This window comes from Chrysochloris asiatica, unplaced genomic scaffold, assembly GCF_000296735.1.
Source record: "Chrysochloris asiatica unplaced genomic scaffold, ChrAsi1.0 scaffold00106, whole genome shotgun sequence".
Classification (NCBI taxonomy): domain Eukaryota; kingdom Metazoa; phylum Chordata; class Mammalia; order Afrosoricida; family Chrysochloridae; genus Chrysochloris; species Chrysochloris asiatica.
In genome coordinates this window covers 2,184,692-2,207,457 of record NW_006408624.1, presented here as the reverse complement: position 1 = coordinate 2,207,457, position 22,766 = coordinate 2,184,692, and the positions used below count along the sequence as shown (strand labels likewise).

The window sequence follows — 22,766 nt, the reverse complement described above, 5'->3', positions numbered from 1 at the left end:
CACATGACACATATTAGGACTTTCAATATAGTTAATAAGTTATTTAAATATGGGAACAAATCTTTTGTTTTTCACACACACACACAAAAATTAAACCATAAGACTGCAATGAAATAATGTATGTTTACTAGACTAAATTTTACTACAGTAAAAGCCAAATAGTTTACACTTTGCAAACTGCTCTCTTTCTTTGTAATTTTACCATCTGCTGGGTCACATCAAATAGGTCAAACAAAAAAAACTTAAAATTATTTTAAGACAAAGAAAAATAATAACTCACCCATCAAATACAAATATACTGTTTTATTCTAAGGGAGTATTTCTGTGGTTTCTGCAAGGGGAAAACCAAAAAAAACAAAAAAAAAACAACAACAAAAAAAACCCCCCCCAAAAAACAGAAAGGACCATTTAATTATTCTTGATTCATTTTTTTCCACCCATGATGGGGGGAAAAAAATGTAATTTTACACAACTTTAATAAAAATCAAATAATCTGACACACATTATCAATAGCTACACTTATGAGGAATGACCAATAATTCATATTTTCTTTTATGAATTAATTTAGGGTTCTGGGCAACTCTGTGGACTAGCATGCAACTGAATCCTGGTACAGTCAATTATCCGGGTATTGGCTGCTCTCAGTTCAAAGATACAGATTTGTCTTCTTTCTGATATTTTATAACAGTTTATCTACTATGCTAACAATATTTGCTTTTCATACGACTATGGGGGAGGGGAGGGGAAGATGTTAGTGTTTATACAAACCATAAAATTCGTATAGTGGGGACTATTACACCTGATGTTTCTGGATAGTTTATTGGCAGACTTATCAGACAATTGCAGTTTTTCCTCCATATCAAACAAAGTCTGGAATTAAAGACGTTTTCCAGTCATAAATGACAAACACAGATGGAAGGAATCATACAGAATTGGGGCAGATTTACTTCTTTTACACAGTTTTTGGTAAAAATTTGTTACAAGCAGAGGGACAAAACCATCAAGTACACAATGCCAAAAGGGCTACTTTAAAATTTTTATTGTAGTTAAATGAATTTGGTTTAAAACAAAACGAAACAAAAAACACTTGCCACCTCCACCTGACAAGTCTTTCAAGGTTAAAATTTCTAACAGGCATTTTGGATTTTGCTTACTTGTGTCACAGGGTCAAATTAACCTCAGGCTAAAGAAGTTCTGTCAATTGGCCAACATTCAAACCTTTGATTCACAATTTTGTGGGGAAGAAACTGAGAATGGAGATTGAGAGAGGTGGACGGCTATGCCAAACAGGCCTAGGATTTGCCATCTTTATTGAACTACTAAAGCAGCTAGAGTTTGGACAATGCGAGAAGACCTGTCTGTGGATAGAAACCTGCCCTAGAACCACAGTTTTCAACTTTGTTAGGGCAACAAGGTCATCTTCTAAATGCCTATGTCGGCTCACACCAGGACCTACCTTTTCGACCATCATTCAGATCATTAATTAATACTGTGTCTGTGTGGAATCACCCACAGGTTCACCAGAGTAAGAACAGAGACTACTCTGTTTGAAATGACAAGGGCCTCCAGAAACTGTTGCAAAAGACAAATAAGAGGAATTATCTGGGAAAAAGGAAGATAAAGCGATGGGAGAAAAGCTGCCATTTGGGGAAAAGGAAAACAAACGGAGAACCCATAAACTGGGTACCACAGCTTATGCCATGAGACAACAGCACTGAATGCTGGCACCCAGAGAAATGGGCATTTTAGTGGGTTTTCTACAAACATCTCAAAACACCTGGGGTCAAACAAGCTCCACAGATAGTCTGTGTACATGATTACGTAGCAACGTTTCATCTCCTTTACCTAAATTTATCCACAATCTAGACCCACAGCTGAGGCAGGTAGGCTCCAAAAGTGAAAGGGACACATTATTCTATTAAGAGCGGTGAAGGCCTTTATCCCTGATGTGAGGGGCCTACGACAAAAGCACCAGAGGCTTCTATCCTTCACAGAATTGGGTTGGCAGTGAAAATCAAAACCAAGACCACTTCACTATCTTTTAAAGAAAAGTTGAAGATTTTTATTGGGTCTTCAAGTCTGGGTCCCACAGTTCTCACCTGGTATCATTCTTAGCTCTCTATACTGACTTTTCCCTGACTTTGATGGAGGGCTTGCCCAAGTAGTCTATTGCAGCCAAGGTTGTACTCCAAAGCTACCTCTCTAAGGTCTAAGGTTACTATGGTAGAGTTTTATACAACATTTTTCCTTAAAAATATTCCACAATTTGTTATTCCCAAACAAAATATGATTATGCACCACTCAGAGAAATTGGTTAGTCATTCTGAAGATGTCTAAAGAACTCTATCACTGCCAAAGAACAAAATTTTTCAGTTCATATTCTTTCCTTCAATTTCCATTTGTACATCCACACTATGGTTCACGAGTCACCTGCTTCCCAGTAAGTAAGGATCAAGTCAAGAGGACTTGGGCTTATACATCGTTTTCCAACTGCTGGACGCATTCACAGTTTGGTGCATACCAATGTATATGAAAATAGGAAACTCAATTCCATTTTAATCTGATATTTCAACATCAGAGTCTTCAGATTTGGCTTTGGCAAGTTCTTCATGTACTTCCCTCACCATGAGAATACGTGTTAACATGGTGTCCAGGGTCCCAGGGTCTATCGGGAATGTGGAATACCACATGGGGCTATTCGGAACACAGGAACGTTCAGGTTGAAGGTAAAATACATCATTCCTCTGCTTCACACTTTCAGAACTACCCATGGGGAAAAAGAACAAAGTTGAGGATCAGAAAGTATACAAAATATGTAAGTATTCTTTAATATAATGGTTTCCCACTTTTCCCCACCATGACTACCCTAATAAATAATCAACATATCCACAGGAATAAGTTAGTTTGTAGGTATTTCCCTCCCAGTAATAATCATATAGAGTCCTGGTATGGAGCTGTAGGATAAGCATTAGAATGCAAGGTTGGTTTGAACTGCAAAGCTGGCAGTTCAAACAACAGCCACTCCTCAAAAACCCTACTAAGGGTCACTATGAGTTGGAACTTACTTGATAGCTTTCAACAACAAAAATAATCATACGTGCAATATCTTTCACAAACATTAGTACTTAAAACATGAGGAAAACCAAAAAAATTCAACTATCGTGACATGGTTGAGAACCACATATTCTAAGTGCCCAATATCCTAAGGGTACTCAATATATACAAGGGCATTTCAATTAATTACTGCAAAAATTCTGTTATCCTTTAATTCCATGTGTCTATAGCTTTTTAAAGCCCCCTTAATACTGCCAAAGGAGAAACCTGGTCATTATATATCCTTTTGGGGGCAGGGGGGAACCAAAGCTAGTGTAAGGCATGGACTTAATAATTCTTTAGATTTGAATCACTAGGTTTATGTATGAAAAGTATCACTAAGTAAAATTTCAATTCCTTAAAATTAAATTGCTTTAGAAGCTATAGGTTTAGCATTATAACCTCTCTAAATTTCTTTTCTTAATACTAATAAAGATAGCAAGTAAAATTTGAGCAACAGTTGAACAGATCAATAGCAGTGATTCTTGCTTTTGAAGAAATTTTTGGAAACAAATCTTTGTTGTTAGGCCTGCTGTGTCTATTATGACTCACAGTAACCTTATGCACAACAGAATGAAACACTGCCCGCTCCTGTACCATCCTCACAATTGCTCTTACACTTCAGCCCATTGCTGCTGCCACTGTGCCAATCCATCTTATTGAGGGTCGTTCTCTTTTTCAATAACCCTTCACTTTCTCAAGCATCAAGTCCTTCTCTAGGGACTAGTCCCTTCTGGCAATATGTTTGAAAAAATAAAGTCTCACCATCCCAGATTCTAAGGAGCATTGTGGTTGTACTTCTTCCAACACAGATCAGATCACGGTACATTTAATATTCTTCTCCAACACTCATATGCATCATTTCTTTTATAGTCTTCCTTATTCACTGTGCAACTTTCATAAGCATATGTTGTTGTTGTTGTTAAGTGCCGTCGAGTCGGTTCCGACCCATAGCGACCCTGTACAGGGTTTCCGAGGGTGTAAATCCTTATGGGAGTAGAAAGCCTCATCTTTCTCCCGCGGAGCGGCTGGTAGTTTCGAACCGCTGACCTTAAAGTTCGCAGCCCGATTCGTAACCACTACGCTACCAGAGGCTATTGAAAATACCATGGCTTGAGTCAGGCACACTTTAGTCCTCAAAGTGACATTTTTGCATTTTAACACTTTAAGGAGGTACTGTGCAGTGGATTTGCCTAATACAATATTTCATTTGATTTCTTGAATGCTGGTTCCATTAGTGTTGACAGTGGATCCAAGCAAAATGAAGTTTCTGACAACTTTATTCTTTTCTCAACTTATCATGTTGTATTTATTGGTCCAGTGGTGAGGATTTTTGTTCTCTTTACACTGAGGTAACAATCTATATGAAGGTTGTGGTTTTTGATATTCCTCTGCAAGTATTTTAAGTCCTCTTCGCTTTCAACAAGCAAAATTGTATCATCTGTATATTTCAGGCTGTCAGTGAGCCTTCCTTCAATCCTGATGCCATGTTCTGTTCTTCAAATAATTCAGCTTCTGGAACTATTTGCTCAGCAGACTGAGTAAGTATGGTGAGAGAATATAAGCCTGATGCACGTCTTTCCTGATTTTAAACCATTCATGTCCCTTTTTCTGTGTACAGGCGGTTCCTTATGAGCACCATTTCATGTTGTGGAATACTCATTTTTTGCAATGTTACTCATAGATTGTCATGATCCACATAGTTGGTAGCCTTTGTATAGTTAATAGAGCAGAGGTAAACATCTTTCTGGCATTTTCTGCTTTCAGTCAACATCCATCTGACATAAGCAATGATATTCTGTTTTTCCGTATCTCTTATTGAACCTCTGGCAGTTCACTATCAATGCACTGTTGCAGCCATTTTTGAATTATCCTTAGAAAAAGTTTATTTGCATATGATATTAATGATATTGTTTGATGATTTCTGCATTCCATGGGGCCATTTCTCTTTAGAATGGGCACAAATATGGATCTCTTCCAATCAGATTGTCAGTTTCAAATTTCATGGCATAGATGAGTGAGTGTCTCCAGTGCTGCATCAGTTTGCTGAAAGATTTTCATTTGTACCCTATCAATTCCTGGAGCCTTGTTCTTTTCCAATGCCTTTAGTACCTTGGACTACTTCCTTGATTATATGATACCTCTTGAAATGGTTGAACATCAACCATTTCTTTTTGGCACAGTGACTGTGTATTCTTGCCATCTTCCTGCATTATTCAGTATTTTCCCCTTGAATTCCTGAATATTGCAAGTTGATGCTTGAATTTTTCTATCAACTTTAGAAATGATTAGCGTGATTTTCCCGTTTGGTTTTCTAAATCTAGGTCTTTGCACATTTCATTATAATACTTAATGTTGTCTTTTCAAGACGCCCCTTGAAATTTCCTGTTAAATTCTTTTACCTCCTTGTTTCTTCCATTTGCTTTAGCATCTATATGCTTGATTACAAGTTTCAGAGTTTCTTCTGACATCCATTTTGGTTTTTTCCTTTTTTCTTGTCTTATTAATGACCTTTTGCTTACTTCTTGTTATGATATTCTTGATGTCATCCCCAAAACTCTTCTAGTCTTCAGCTATTAATATCTTATTCATCAGATCTATTTTTAAGATGAACTCTAAATTCAGGTTAGATTATGTTCAAGGTCAAATTTTGGCTCTCATGCACTTGTTTTAATTTCAGCCTGAACTTGCATATGAGCAATTGATGGTCTATTCCACAGACTGCCCCTGGTCTTGCTTTGGCTGATGATACGGTTCTTTTCCACCGCCTCTTCCCATAGATACAGTCAATTTGATTTCTGTGTATTCCATCTTGTGAGGTTCATGTTTATAATCTTTTACGTTGTTTAAAAAAGGTCATACAAATTCCATTATATAATCAACAGTATTGTTTTCTAACACCAAGGCCATATTTTCCAATAACTGATCTTCTTTGTTTTTTGTATCAATGTTGCATTTCAAACATCAGTAACTATGAATACAAATAGTTGCATAATAATAAAGAGCAGTTAAAGTTTGAACAACATTTAAAGTGATCAAATATTGGCAGTGATTCTTGTTTCTGAAGAAGTATTTGGAAACAAATCATTAAGATAAAGCAATTTGTGTCTTGTTTAACAATTCAGGCAGACAAGAATGGAGAAATACGGAAATCTGAGGTAAGTCCTTATCTAAAATCAGATGCCAGTTACAGTCCTGATTTTCAAGCTCCTGAAATCCAAAGCATATTAACTAATTTTTGAAATGGGCTTCATGTAGTTTAGAGGAAGATCACCTACCATTTTGACAGGTAAAACTCATAAAGCCGAACTGGGCATCTTAGTGGGTTATCTGTATTCTCTGCCATCTCCACACCCACTGACACCTCATCATCTTCATTTCGTTTCCTCTTGCCAACAGTTAGTTTATCTTTAAACAAGAAATAATAAGGAATATATTAGAAAAGTATTTTTCTTCAAGTCTCAATGAGCTCTGCTTAAAGTCAGAACTTCAATGGGCGGCCATTCTCTCTCTTTTCCCTTTCATTTATTCACTCACTCAACAAATATTTATTGAGCGCCTATAAGGGGTAGTCTTAGAAGTCCTTGTGGTGTTGTAGGATAAGCACTGGACTACTAACTGCAAGATCAGCAGTTCAAACCCAACAGCTGTTCCACAGGAGAAGGTATGAGGCTGCTCCCATTAAAATTTAGTTTCAAATACCCACTTGACCTGGCTTCAATGACTGGATGATCAGAGCTCAACCAGAAAAAGAAAGAAGAGAGAGAAAAAAAAAAAATAATAATCTGATACAATTTGATGAACTTGACCTATGGATGCAGTACCTATGGATGCAGTAGCTCAAAAGAGGGAACAAATCCTTACAGCAAGGATCATTCCCACCCCCTCCACACACAGAGTAGACAGGGATGGGCAACTTGGACATTGGCTACCCAAAATGGGGGGGGGGCGCTACAAAGGCAAGAAGTGACTGGCTTACAAGCTTTCAAGAGGGAACCTAGATTCAGAGGGCGTGAAGAAAGGTAGAATCTCCACACTGAGTAGTATACAATCTGTTTAGGTGGGGCTGATGAAATGAAATACGCATCCATCTCTGTGATATAATAGTGAATAATTGTTATCAGGACTGCTTGTGAGGGTTGGAAATGTACAGGTAGACGTTTTGTAGGAAGGAGGAGAGCGATTAACTTTGCAATCTAGGGAGAAGAGCAGAGAGCGGGACCCTACCCAGAGAAGCAATGCCTGAGATGGAGGCAGAGACAATGACATGGAGAGATAGAGCAGTTGGGGACTTTAGACACAGAGAGTGACAGGGACTGTTTGCTAACGACCGGGGGGCAGGCTTGTAGTGTATACCCTTTGGTTAGTTGATGATGCATGGAGGGGATTGTAACCATAACAATGAAACAATATAAGATAGGATGAATGTAAAACTAATGTTCTTCCATGTAAACTATCATATAATTTACAGTAAAACATAAAAAAAAAAAAAAAATTAGTTTCAGAAGCCCTATATAGGGCCACTGAGTTTTTACAGCAGTGAGTTTGGTTTTGGTTTATGGGTGGTGACCTTACATTATTCCAAGTGCTGGGTTTACAGCAGTGAAAAAAACAAAGTCACTGTCCTATGAAATTTATGTACTCCTGGCTTAGTAAATGCTGATAAATATTATTAATAATGTTATTTTTCACAAGATAAGCAAAAAGAGAGGATTCTACTGTCTTTTCTCCTATAGTAGAGATCAAGATATATAGTAGAGACCTGCAAATACATCTACAGTGGGGCACCAGTGCCTACTGGCACTGCCATGGTGGTGGTGATGAGCCGTTCACAGTTGCTTCTGACTCACAGCAACCCAGCATGGGGTTTCCGAGGCTGTAAATCTTTATGGGAGCAGAAAGCCTCATCTTTCTTCCATAGAACCATTGGTAGTTTTGAACTGCTGACCTTGATATTTGCATCGTGATTCATAACCACTATGTTACCACAGATTCTATGGACATTGCCATAGTATTGTGAAAAATAGCATCTTTGTTGGAACCTGCAGCCAGTTTTGAGAAGCTGAAACTTTGGGAACTGACTGGCAGCTGTGTTTGAGGATGTCTGGCATGTCTTTAACAACTTTGTTTTTATAACTGACTGACCCTGAAGTCCATCATGTGCTCTAATAAACCACTTTAGAAGGACCAACATATAATGACCTTCACAAGATGACCCTGTTCAGACCTGCCTATAAAACCTGCTTTCACTATCTCTACTTTGGGGTGTATTCCCAATACCTTCAGGTTGATGTTGCCTGGCTCTAATTATATCTACTTACAATACATTTATTCTGTTACATTTATTTCTGGTGTTCTATGCTTTTAGGCTTTTAACAAATTGAGCTAAGGAAATAGGACATAAACATTAGGAGAAAAAGCATGATAATCTTAGTGTTCTGTAAAGTAAAAGGAGCAACTGAGAGAAAATCTTACATCACAACTCTATCTTACAGATTTCAGTTTCAGTAATTTTCATTTCTCACATATAAAAAAAAACAGAAAAAAAAAAACAGTTCAATCTTACACCAAAGAAGTAACAACTAACACATAGATTTGGAGAATTTATAATCTGGTCATGGAGTCCTGGTGTGGTGTGGTGGGTTAATGCACTGAACTAAGAAGTTGGTTTGAACCACAAGGTTGGCGGTTCAAGCTCACCAGTCGCTCCTCAGAAACACTATTCAAAGTCACTATGTGTTGGAACCGATTCGACAGCACTTAACAACAACAACAACAAACTCTGGTCAAAATAAAGTTCTAGTTCTATACTACCAATGGGAGCCATGGTAGCATAATAGTTAATCACACAGCTGCGAACAGAAATGTCTGAGGTTTCAACCTATCGGCGGGTCCGCGGAGGAAAAGACCTGGTAATTGACAAGCATGAAGATTATAGCCATGGAAACCCTCTGAAGCAGTTCTACTTTGTCATATAAGATCGCTGAGTACAAATTAATTTAACTGCACACAACAACAACATACTTCTTGTTGTTAAGTGCTGTTGAGTCAGTTCTGACCTGTAACGACCTATTTCAGGTTTCCAAGGAACAGCTAGTGAACTTGAACTACCGACCTTGCAATCCAAATAGACTTTTCAGTCGAATGCATTAACCCACAGTGCCATACCAGGACTACAATAACATAATACTAGTATTAGCTCTTTTTTAAAAAAGTTTTTACTGTGAAATGAGTGATAGTTTACATGGGAGAACATTGGTTTTATACTTATCCTAGTGCACTGATTACAATTACATTGCAAATGTAACAATTCCTTCTGTGTATCATCATTCAATAGTATTTGCTTCTATTCTCATTCTCTTTTTAAAAAATGTTAATTCTTTAAACATTAAAAACAAACTATTACTTAACAGGCTGAGTTTGGAACACAGGATGATAAACTTTCTAATAAAATTGTCAATGCTTATGATATATTATGTAAGCAGTCTATCTAAGCTAGCTATTAAGTGTCTTCATAATTTGACAATGAATGCTAACTAAAAAGAGGTACAATGGTCAAAAAAAGATGTAGAAAACAATATATTTAAAAGCTACGCAGGCTTCTTTTAACTGTACTTGATCTGGTACCTTCTGAAGTAGTGTTTCTCAACCATGACTATACAGGGAAATCCTCAGGGACGTTTAAAAATGCAGATTATTTGGGCTCTCCGGTAGACCAATAATCTCAGAGTGTCTCATTTAAAAGCTAATAAAAGTATTTTGAAGCAAGTAATTCCTTTAATTTTGAACAGCCTTTCCTTCACCTTAGTTGTGACAATATTTAAACATTTAAATGCTAAAATAAATTTAAGCTCTAAACACGTCTAAAATATTAGGATTACCCCTCTGTGACAATCTATTTTGACATTAAATGATAGACATTTTAGAAACACAGCACACACCTGGTTCCAATTCCTGCTTTTGTAGAGGTGGGAAGAATCTCAGATACGTCATCTTGGTACTGTACTTTAGCGTCCTGGTCCGTCTCATCACATGGGCAAAGGAAAGCTTCAAGTGCTCACTAACATTCTTCAGTTGGAAATATTTGGTATTGAAGAAAAGGAGGGTGTTCAAGAGAACAATTGGCGAGTAAGCACCCAGCTGTTTGCACTCCCACAAATGCTCTTCTTCAATGCGAGAGAACATGTAACCTGGACAGAAGCGGGAAAACAGTACTTAGCTGCTGTTAAATAGGGCTGAAGACATTTCTCAAATTCTAGAACGGGAGATTTGGAGGGAAAGTGATTCTTTCTCTCTTTTCCTCCTTTTTATTAGGAGGATAAACAGAAAAAGCACCATGAAGAAAAGGGAATTTAAGATTAAAGCCAGTTAGACATTGTGCTCATTTAAAAAAGAAAAACAGTTTGAATCTATGGCTATTTTAGATCAGGGGCTAGAGCACAGTATTTCTTTAAAGGGCCAGATACTAAATACATGGGTAAGTCACAAAGTATTGTTACAAAGTCATAGAAACTTTGATTTTGTAAACAAAAATAGCAAAATGTGAAGCTATTGTTTCTTAACATATCCTCCCATCTAGGTCTGTACACTTCTGAAGACAGTGTTTCCACCTCTCAAAAACTTTTCCCCAAAGAATTCTTCATTCTTCAATTTACACCATGTCAAAATGGCAGTTTTGGCATCCTTGAGGACTCAAATTGAGTTTCTTTTAAATGTTCTCTTAGTTTAGGGAACAAAAAGATGCCTGAAGGGGCAAGGTAAGGGCTGTAAGAGTAAATGCAGTATGGTTTCCCAGCAAAACTCTTGTAAGACAGCCTTGCAACCCTCAAAGAATGAGCAGGTCCATTATCTTGGTGGAAAAAAATTCCTCTAGGCAACTTTCCTGGCCTTTTTTTCACCAACACAGTTTTTAATTTAATTTTCTTAAAACTTCTTCATCATAATAACCTCCATGACTGTCCTGTGTTCTTTGAGTAAAACCATTCAGATAACCCCTTGGGAATCCTAAAATTCAGTTGTCATACATAACCTTTTAAGCTGACTTCTTTGCCTTAAATTTAACTGACACAGCAGATCCCCTCAGATTGGACCTTGCTCACTGGATCACACTAGTAAATGCAAGACTTGTCCTGTTACGACTCATTACATAAAGCCATCTTCAGTAGCTTTGATGTTGTTTAAAAGACTGATAGACATATCAGCACTTTGAGCACCTGATCTTTGCATAACATTTTTTTTTTTTGCACCTCTCCAGCCAGAGCTTCCTAAGGCCTTGTTTGCTTATAATCGAAAATGCCAAACCAAGTGAGACTGCAACTTCAGCAGCAATTGTATCAATGGTAATTCTATGGTCCTCCACCAGTTTCTGGAGCTCTGGTAGCATAGTGGTTACGAATCAGGCTGCGTACCGCAAGGTCAGCAGTTTGAAACTACCAGCTGTTTCACGGGAGGAAGATGAGGCTTTCTGCTCCCGTAAAGATTTACAGCCTTGGAAACCCTGTACAGGGTTGCTATGAGTCTGAACCAACTCCACAGCATATAACCACCACCACCACCAGTTTCTAGAATTTAGTCATGGTTTCTTCATTTGTCAAGGCTGATGGTCTTCCCTCTCTTTTCCGTATCTTGGAGATCTTTCTGGTCTTCCTTAAAATACGTGATCCATCTAAAAATCATTGTTTTATGCGAGGGTTTATTCCTGCAAATTTGTTGAAAAGTTCCAATGATTTGGAAAGGTGTCCACTTAAAAATTTTTTGATATATTCTGACTATAAAATTATTTTTTTCTTTTTATTGTACAAATAAAAAGTATCCTTTTATTGAAAACAGCCTAAACTAGACTTACTTTTAGTACTGAGGGAACTTTTCTGTAGCCTACCCATTATCACAAAGACATGTTCATACTTGTTTTCTTTGGAATAAACTGTGTATGTACAAACTGGAAACCTAGTAGTAACATTGTTTACACATACCCATATATGTGCAAAACAGGCTCAGCACTGGACTGCAAACCACAACGTCAGCAGTTCAAACTCATCAGCTGCTCCTTGGAAACCCTATACAGGGTCGCTATGAGTCAGAACTGATTCGACAGCACTTAACAACCACAACATCATAGGCTCTGTACAACTTTGCTGCTATACTCTAAGACCCATAGTCATCATATAAATGTACCTATGAAATTTTGTTTAATTTCCTATAACTTTCATGTCATAAAATATTATTTCTCTTTTGATTTTTTTTCCTTAACCACTGTACCTTTACTGTACCTTTCGCATGAAGCCTTTCAAATGTGGGTTTTCACCAATTTTCTCTCCTCAATCCTTTGCCATTGCTTCTTTACTCCATTTTTGGAAGACTATCCATAAACATGACTATCATTTATAAGTCTATGTCCCTATGGTCCATTCCCTTAATGCTAAAAGCATTCTGTAGCTCAGAATGCTTCAAAGTTCCAACAGAACGGAGCATACACTCCTGACCTCTCCAGTCACAGCTGAGGAGCCTGAGACCAGGAGTCATTCAGGGGCTTGTCTGAAGGTATACGGCAAAGGAAATTCCAGAATAAGAACAAAATTCTCTAACAACCAATGAAGTATGCATATCTGCTACCAGATAGAGTCTAATAGAAGACAGTGTAGCAAGTCTGATGCAGTGTACAGCTTTACTGACATGACCAGATCAAAAAGGTTTCTGAAAAGTAAAGGTAACCTCAATTTATTTATTTATTTTCAGAATTTAACATCTATAACTGCAGTAAAATTGAGTTATTAACTAGGTCAGAAATAGAAAATAAACAATTCATAAAATGATAATCACAAACCTTAGTAATTTAACAAAACATATGAATGAAAAAAAAATCATCCTACCATTAGGAAGTATTGTAGGTTCCCATATTTTCAAGAGTTTGGTAAGTTCAATCATAAATCTGGAATACGGCTCAGTAAAAATGTTATCTATTCTACCATTTTCAAACAGGTACTGTAAGAGAAAACATATATATACACATGGTGATACAAAGAAAATGCAAGATTTTTTTTTTCAAAGACATACGCTTAATTTTTTTTCCTTACAATGTTGTAAACCATGTTCATCTTCTAAGTCTTTTAAGAATATATATTTTAAAATGAGTTTTCCAGTTAAACATTCCGTTTACATTGATTAACATTATCTTGACCACTGAGCTTGCAAGGTATTCTTTTATTCTCCTTTTCAAAACAAGGAATGGTACAAAATAATTATAATGAATTCATAAATAAATATCATTTATTCAGTTCATAAAACTTAGCACACAAAGTAATAACACAGATTTCCCAAATTAGTATTTCCTGATCCACAGTATGAACCTGCAAATGTACTCTCAGAAGGTATTTGCCTGGTTTTCAGTTTAGTTCTGAGGTCATGTCCCATCATCTAGTGCCAAGTGACTGAAGCAAATCCAACTAGAAAGCTATTTACTTTCAGTCTTGTAACCACAGTTCTCAACTTTCTGCCCTCTGAATTCCGCTCACTCGGTGTTCCCTACCCTATATCCTCAAAAAGTTTAAGTGTAAGATTAAAAAAAACTCACTAATTATACCATATCAAAGGATTATATGACAGGATATAAAACCAGGAACAGCTTGGATAAAGTGCACTTAAAGAAAGGTTTGAAGATACAGATCAGATAAAATCAATTTAGATGAAACAACTACAAAACATACAAAGCAGCATATAGCTACGTACCAAAGACCTTTGGATGTTTTTAAAATCTAGTGTTTTAAATTTATTAATCCATGTCTGTCTTGTCTTTTACTTTCCTTATTAATATACGATTTAGGGAAATATTTTTTTGTACTTTAATATATCCTAGCTTCTAAAAATTAGATACCACCCACTTCAACGTGCATTTTTATGAGGCTCCTTCAAAGGTAATTCATGCTCTTACTCCAATTACAGTTTTGTTATTGAAAAGTATTTTTCTTTAAAGAAGGATATTCCCCACTTAAGATATCATATCTTCATATGGAAAATGTTGAAAAGACTGAAAAACTGGAAAAAGACAAACTCAAACATACCATTTAAAAGGCAACTATGATTAATATTCAAGAACATTTTAACCTTTAAAAAATTCCTTTAGTAAATACATAAAATTGAATCATGAGTCAGAACCCACTCCATGGCACATAACAACAACATTAACAACAATGCACATTATAGAGTCCTGGTGTGACACTGGGATAAAGCACTGGACTGCAAGGTCAGTCTGAAGCACCAGTTCACGGTACAAACTCACCAGTCACTCCTTGAAATCCCTATAACTGGTCGCTATCTATGAGTTGAAATTGACTCGATGGCATGTAACAACAACAACGCACATTACTGGAGTCTTAGGGTGGTGTCACTGGGTAAGCAATGGACTGCTTACTGTAAGGTCAGTGGTTCAAACCCACCAGCCACTCCTTAGAAACTTTCTACAGGGTTGCTGAGTCAGAATCAATTTGATGGCATGTAGCAGCAGCAAATAAACATTATGTACATACACACATATTTTTTTGGAGTCCTGATGTGGTGCTGTAAAATAAGCAATGGACTGCTAACCACAAGGTTGGTGGTCCAAACCCACCAGCCACTCCTCAGAAACCCTACACAGGGTCACTATGAGTCAGAACCAACTTGACAGTACTTAGAAATAACATAATATTTGACATAAAAGACATAATATATTTATAAGTAATAACAGCAGATTAGGAACAAGACAAGGATGCCTACTCTTGCCATTTCTATTCAACCCAGTTATGAAAAAAAATAAATAAAAAAGTAAAATCAACTCTATTTGCAAATAACATGATCTAAAAGAATCCCTCCCCAAAATGACTGCAGCTAATAAATTGCTTAAGCAAAACAGCACCATTCAACATTGACACACAAAAATCAACTGAACTTCTATAAGGGTTTCAGACTAGTTCAAAACTGTTCAGCAACTTTCGTCTTAAAACAAGGGTCACATATGTGTTTTGCAGGACTTTAGAGTAACACATTCTAAGCAGCATGTTCAGCTACCATCTTTCAGTAAGGAACAGCTGATGGTTTCCTACTTATATCAAAATACCATACATGTTCCCTGCTTACATGGCAGTAATGGAACTGTTTTGAACCAGTTCAGAGCTCTGATTTCTCTACATCAGCAGTGAACAATCAGAAAAGAAATGAACATTCCATTTGCAATAGCATCAGAAAGAGCAAAATACTTAATAATAAATTAAAGCAAGGAGGTGTAAGGTATATAAACTATAAACTATACATAAACACATAAGACCACAAATCCCTACTGAAAAAAATAAAGACCTAACTAAATAAAGACATCTTATGGTTACGAATCGGGCTGCGAACCTTAAGGTCAGCGGTTCGAAACTACCAGCTGCTCCGCGGGAGAAAGATGAGGCTTTCTACTCCCGTAAAGATTTACACCCTCGGAAACCCTATACAGGGTCGCTATGGGTCGGAACCGACTCGATGGCACATAACAACAACAACAACAACATGTTCATGGATCAGACGATTTAATACTGTATTGTTAGATCAAAGTATAGAGTCAACATAATCAAAACACAATATGCCCTTCCCCCCCCCAAGAAATAAAGTTGATCCTAAAATTCCTATGGAATGGCAAGAAATTAAAATAGCCAAAACAATATGGAAGACACAGTTCCCAGTTTCAAAACTTATTTAAAGGTACAATAATCAAAAACGGTGGTAACTAGTATAATAATAGATATAGAGATCAGTGGAATAGAAGTGAAGAGTCCAGAAATAAACCCATACATATACAGTAAACAGTTTTGATGAACATGCTACCATTTAATGGGAAAAGAGTAAGAACAGTCTCTTCAACTCATGATGCTATGAAAACTGCATATAGACATCTAAAGAAAAAACGTTCCTCATACCATACACAAAAATGAAAATGGATCAACTAAGTAAGAGCTAAAATCACAATTCTCATAGAAGAAAGCAGAGGTAAACCTTCATGACCCTAGATTTGGAAATGGATTCTTACATCCAACATCATACATATGATACAAAGGAAAAAATAGGTAAATTGGACTTTATGAAAATACAAAATATTCTATAGTGCATCAAATGTCACTATCAGAATAAATGTACAAAAGCATTTTCATCAGAAGAAAAGAATGTTAAAACACTGATTAAACATATGATTTAAAAGATTACAGAAACATACTAAGAAACGATTCTTACTGATTAAACAACCTTTCCCACCATCCCTTTCCCAGCGAATGAGTATATTATCATTTAGTTTCTTTCATTACATTTTTGTTTTTTAAAAAATTTCCTGTAATTAGTGTAATTACTTTAAATGTCAGAAAGATATAAATAAAAGAAGGCAAGTTCAAGGTGTTAACAAGTGATTTTTTAAAATTCCTTAAATGATATGGGAAGCTTTATTTCCTGTCAAAATTGATTTGAAACAAAAAACAAATCCTTTGCCATTGAGTTGAATCTGACTCATAGCAACCCTGAAAGACAGAAGAGAACAGTCCCATAGGATTTCCAAGACTGTAGATCTATACAGAAGTGAACTGTTACATTTTTCTCTAGCAGAATGTCTATTGAGTTCCATTATTTAACCACATCTTTCAGGAAGGCTTCCCTGAAAAACCTTCAATCCCATGATGCTTCTCTTCTTTGCATCCTATATACACCTCTGTTGTAGCTTTCTCTCACTGGATCGTATTTCTTTACCTCATACACTAAACTCTCTAGTAGGAGCTGGGATTGATTATACCTTTTATCATGATTGTTTGCACATAAAAAAGTAGCTGTTGAGGTTGCTTATGTATAACCAAATATCTCATGGGATTTGGTTCCTTAGTTTGGAGGTTTAGCGTCATGGTTTCATGGGACATCCAGCTAATGGCCTAATAATGTGGTTAGAGCTTCTATTCTACCTCTTAGCTCACTGCAGAGTGCCTAGGGTCTTAAATGCTTGCAAGCGGTCATTCAAGATTCAATAATTGGTCTTTATTCATCTGAAGCAATATATGGAAGAGCCACAAAGAGAAAGATACAAAATGTGTAGCTAACTGTCTCCATGAACAGCTGTCTCTTTTGCCATGAGACCAGAACTGGATGGTGCCCAGCTACCATTAGTGAACATTTTCATCAAAGATTCCATTTAAGAATCCTGAACAAAAGGGAGAAAATGCAGAACAGAATTTTGAATTCTCAATGGACTCTAGATATGCTGGAACCATGGTGGGTGGATGAATCCCTGAATTTTGTATCCTGAGACAACCTTTAAACCTTAAGCCAAAAATATTCCCTGAAGTCATCTTAAAACAGAACAGCCAAGTTGATTTTGACTCACAGTGACCCTGGACAGAGTGTCATGTTTCCAAAGAGCAGCTGGTGAGTTTGAACCATCAACCTTCTGGCTAGGAGTCCAGTGCTTGTCCTAAAGCACCACACCAGGACTCTGAACAGTAGTTTAGCTTAACCATTACAAAGGTCTGCTTTTTGAGCACTATGTATATATTTTTTAAGATCTATTAAATGGAGTCAAAATGACAAAAGCAACTTGAAATATTAGATAGGAAACTCAAGGGGTAGAGTTTAACATATGTTAATGAAGAAGAACAACTTAGAAAAGGAAACTGAAAATTAATGCACAATTTGAAGAATATAATTAATGTCCCTAAATTGTGCACACAGAAACTATTGGTCTGTTTGCAATGTATATTTTCAACAATAAAGTAAATATCATTTAGAAAAAAAAATTATTGAAATACATGCTCAAATTGCTTTCTTGATAATATATATTAATTACCATCAGTTATGCAGGAGAAAGACTACTGGTGTGGCGCTGTAGGATCTGCACTGGACTGCGAACCATAAGGCTGGAGGTTTAAATCCACCAGCTGCTCCTTGGAAGCCTTGTACAGGGCCGCTATGAATCAGAATTGACTCTATGGCACTTAACAAGAACAACAATGTCCAAGAGAATTCACCCTCATAAAACTTTTATCAACAATAAAGTGTTACAATTTTTATTATTCTTTGCTAATGTAAAAGATACATTATAACTTGCCTTTTAAGATTTTAAGTGAGATTTTAATGTATGTACACACACATACATACATAGTCATTCATATTGTTTCTTTTGTGAATTGCTACATATGTCCCTTTTGCCAATTTACCAATAAAATACACCAACTCCAGTTTATGCTAGTCTACTATGAGCGCTCAGCTTAGCATATAAAAGGCTATAGGATCAAGATTTTAACATCAGGTCAGTGGTTCATTAATAGAGTACTAGAGCAATATCAAACAACCAGTATATAGTTTTTCAGCTTAATTCACAAGTTCTATAAAAATCATTAAAATTACAATCAATTTTATAACAATTATTCCATTTGATACCTGTTGAATTCCAAGGCACAAGTATAATATACTGTCTGGATCATATTTTTCACCATTTGGTCTCCGCACCTCTTGTATAAACTGGCATAAGCCGAAACTCAACTCAGCAAAAGTGCAGGACAAAATATCTTCCTTTAGTTTGATAGAGCGGACTGCGGAAAGGTAGAATACATCTGAAACATTAACTCATAACAAACATAGTAACATTCCTTGATTCAACATAATTTACATTCAATATAGCTGTGCCCCAGGCATTATGGTATAAACTGCTTGAAATAGGATAGAGACTGATAGGATAGAGACAGAGACTTTCTGTTAGGGAAATAAAGACAATGTAGTGCAGATGGCGTAAGAGGTATTATGATCAAGGTTTATGTCATTTTTTTAACCGGGTTCTATGAAAACAGATGAGGGATATCTAATAGGTTGAGAAGACTCAGGTAGAGTTTGGAAAGTGTGATACTGTATCCAGATCTTGAAAGGTGACAAAGAGTTAAATAGACAGGTAGTAAAGTATCCCAGTAAGAGAATAAAAGAATATTTCCCAAAGCATATTCCACAAAACACTAGTAGCATGTATAGAAAATTGGGTCTCTCCTGATGTGGTGCTATGGCATAAAGCACTGGACTGCAAGTTTAATTTGAACCACAAGGTCGATGGTTCAAGCTTATCAAATGCTCCTTGGAAACCCTATATAGGATTGCTATGTGTAAGAACCAACTTGATGGCACTTAACAACAACAAAAAGATCTGATAAATTTGGCAAAAGCTACAATCTAAAGAATGCCTCTAAAGAATTCACAATGCTTGCTAGTACATTTTAAAGGTTCTGAGATTATTTACAACGAAGAATGCTGCTTAACTAAAATTCATTTGAATATAAATTTGAAACCATAGCTGTTGAGTCAATTCCAACTCATAGTAATCTTATAGGATAAAGAAGAATTGCCTCACAGGGTTTATACGGCTGTAAATCTTTACAGAAACAGACTGCCACATCGTTTTCCCACAGAGCAGTTGGTAGATTTAAACTAAGTGCTTAACCACTATGCCACCATACAGAATCTGTTGTTGCTGTTGTGAAGTGCCACCGAGTCGATTCCGACCCTTAGCGACCCTATATAGGGTTTCCGAGGAGCAGCTGGTGAGCTTGAACCACCGACCTTGCAGTTCAAATGGCTTTGTTGTCTGGTGCATTAACCCACAGCACCACACCAGGACTCCAACACAAATAACTCACAAACCCTCAAAAGTGCTGGAATATAGAATGTATTAGGTGAAAAACTTCAAGGGACTAAGGTGTACAGAAATATAGCAAGAAGAAGGGGTAAAGAAAGACAATGATGAAAATTTTGAAGACAGTGAAGAACTGAATTCATTTTGAGCAGGGGTGTTTATCCAAGTTGATTTGTAGAGATCCTATTAAAACAGGCTGATCCACATTATAGGTTTAGAATTACACCTTGTCTGGCCTTGCTATTCTGGATTTAGACAAGACTTCATATTCCTAGCTTCCCTGAGATGGCTCTGCAAATGGCAAATTCATGAAGTCAAAGACCCATATTTGATTCATTCACTCCAGTACCTAGTACCATACCTGGTACATAACAGATATTCAGTAAGTATTTTCTGAATAAATGAATAATAGAAATTATAGTCCCATCCCCCACTGCCCCCGGATATTGCAGTTAGGCCCTGTAGTCAAATACAATATTCTTTCCACACTCACTTCCACTCCCTTTTTTTTTTCTCTAAAACAAAGACTGCTATGGCTCAAAGTGGTGGGGTAAGAGCCAGACAATTACCACAGTAGTTTATTTATAATATACTGGGAACAGAGAAATTACATCTGTAAGAACTCAAGTGGTCAGTTGCAGCATAGAACAGGGGCTATCTACTCCCATAAGGAAGTTACAAAAGCCTGCAGTATAGATTTAGGGATGCCATGAGTCATGCATTCATCCAGGTATTAGATTGTATAGCTGCAAAGAAGATAAAAATTTTAAACGTAATCATATGGACAAAGTCATTTCCATGCCCCATCTCATTCCACAAAAAATTTAAGTAGTTTTCATAAAACAGAAAATAAAACTGTAAAATATAAATTGAAAATTCAGAATAGAATGTTAAAGAACTAATGTGGACCCTAAATACTTATACTGTTCTTTTATTTGATTCCAAATATCCTGACAGTTAAAAATACAGCCATAAACAAAGTCTTATTGCTAGGAAAAATTCCTACAGAAGACGACTTTTCCAGGTAATTTTCACACATGAGTTCTGGGAGGGCAGTGGTTATGAGTCAGGCTGCTAACCACCAGGTCAGCAGTTTGAAACTACCAGTGGTTTCATAAAAGAAAGATAAGGCTTTCTGTTCCCATGAAGATTTACAGCCATGGAAACCCTACACAGGATCGCTTTGAATCAGAATCAACTCCATGGCATTTAACCAGCACCATCATACAGACATAGGGTACAAGAAAATACATTTTGATCTACTTGCCTAGTGTTAGAAAATAAGAATTCCTTCTTTTGCTTAACAAGTTCATGATCAGAAGATATAACCTTGCTTTTATAACAGTCTCTTCCCTACTAGTTAGGAGGGTAGGGGAATGTTAGAATGGGAAATTACTGCTTAAAAATAATAATGAAATAAATTAACATCATTAAAACATGCATCTTGAATTCAGAGATGATAAAATATTTTATGAAATGAATGACTCATCACTTATCTATTTGTTATGGTAATATAAGAAGATAGAGTCACTCTAGAAAACAGTTTGAAAAAAAAAAAAGGAAAATAGGAACTGAATTATAGACTTACAAAAGTTAGTATGCAAAAAATTGGTTATATATATAACAATAAAAACATAAAATCTTAAAAAAGGCTCAAAGAAAGGTTAAAAGACTTAAAAGATGCATCAGCCAAATATAGTATATAAACTGCCTTAAACTCTGGTTCAAATAACCAAATTCAAAGCAATACGTGTTGATCATGAATATGTTAGATGTGACAATGGCAACATAGAATGTTAAAATATTAGTTCATATCTGAACAGGGAGTTATGTTAAAGTATTTATAGGTAAAATATTACCAAGCTGGGATGGAGGACTGAAAAAAGAATTGTAGGTAGGATATTAACTTCTCTTTGTAATATGAAGACTTCAAATTTTAAATAATTCTCAATGCTCAACTTAATTTAAATTCACAATGACATTACAAATAATTCAGACCACAATATAGAGAATCCAATTTTACCTCGACAGCCTGGCTCTGGTGATTCTTGAGTGAGTGCATGGTCTTGAGCATTTCCTAAGGGGTCTGAACACGGGCTAGATGAGGCATGTTCAGCTCCTGACAATGAGATAAAAATAGATGAAAACCCTAAATAAAGATGGGAAAACTAAGTAAAACCCAAGTTTTATGGAGTTTCTAACTCAGGATTTATCTCTTTATTGTACATCTACATTTCCCCTCACCCAGATCAAGACACTATTTCATACTGTGTATTTACCTCCACATTTGAGATCCCCCTGTTCTTCCTTGGCATTTTTCCATTGAACCCAGTTCTTCCAGGCATTTACCCCATACATGTATTTCAGTGTCATCCCAGACACAGAACACCCTTGAAACGCTCCTTGAATAAGACTTCTGGGCTCCACAGACACTATAGACTTCTTCCGTCCCTGTAATATGATTTTAAAAAAGAACAATGTTAGAGGACTTAACATTTAGGATTTTAAAACTCACTGTAATGTCACACATCAAGACAGGGTGGCACTGCATAACAACAGTTGCATAAAACAAGAAAGCAAAATGGAGCGGTCAGAAATGGAGGCAAATATATAGGTGAATAGACTTTTAATAAAAAGATGCCAATGAAATATAATGGGGAAAAATGAGTCTGAAACAACTGGATAGCCAAAAAAGAAAAAAGAACCTTGGTTTTTGTCTCAACACAATAAAAATATTGCCTCAAAATAGATCACAGAAAACAATAAAAGTTTAATTTTATATAAAATTTCTAGAAGAAAATATAAGAGAACATGGGTAAGGCAAAAATTTCTAGATGGAATACTAAACAGCATGGGCTATAAAAGAATGTTGTTGTTGTGAAGTGCTGTCGAGTCGGTTCCGACCCATAGCAACCCTGTATAGGGTTGTCCTTAGGAGCAGCCGGAGAATAAATATTAGACTTTCTCAAAATTGAAATCTTCTGTTCTTCAAAGGTACTATTAAGAAAATGGAAAT

The 22,766-nt window shown here is 36.3% G+C and overlaps 1 protein-coding gene across 2 annotated transcripts in view; it reads right to left on the bottom strand.

The window, feature by feature from the left end:
- Positions 1-1,725: 1,725 nt before the first annotated feature.
- The window catches only part of ZMYM4 (zinc finger, MYM-type 4), a 203,172-nt gene continuing 182,131 nt past the window's right edge, over positions 1,726-22,766 (bottom strand). For both annotated transcript variants that reach the window (XM_006867520.1, XM_006867521.1), the window contains 7 exons: positions 22,030-22,201; positions 21,774-21,869; positions 18,514-18,665; positions 12,963-13,074; positions 10,035-10,283; positions 6,372-6,501; positions 1,726-2,763 (listed from right to left, as the gene is read on the bottom strand). In XM_006867520.1, coding sequence (XP_006867582.1) covers positions 2,556-2,763; positions 6,372-6,501; positions 10,035-10,283; positions 12,963-13,074; positions 18,514-18,665; positions 21,774-21,869; positions 22,030-22,201 — 1,119 coding nt within the window. In that variant the 3' untranslated portion in view covers positions 1,726-2,555. The remainder of the gene's footprint in view (positions 2,764-6,371; positions 6,502-10,034; positions 10,284-12,962; positions 13,075-18,513; positions 18,666-21,773; positions 21,870-22,029; positions 22,202-22,766) is intronic.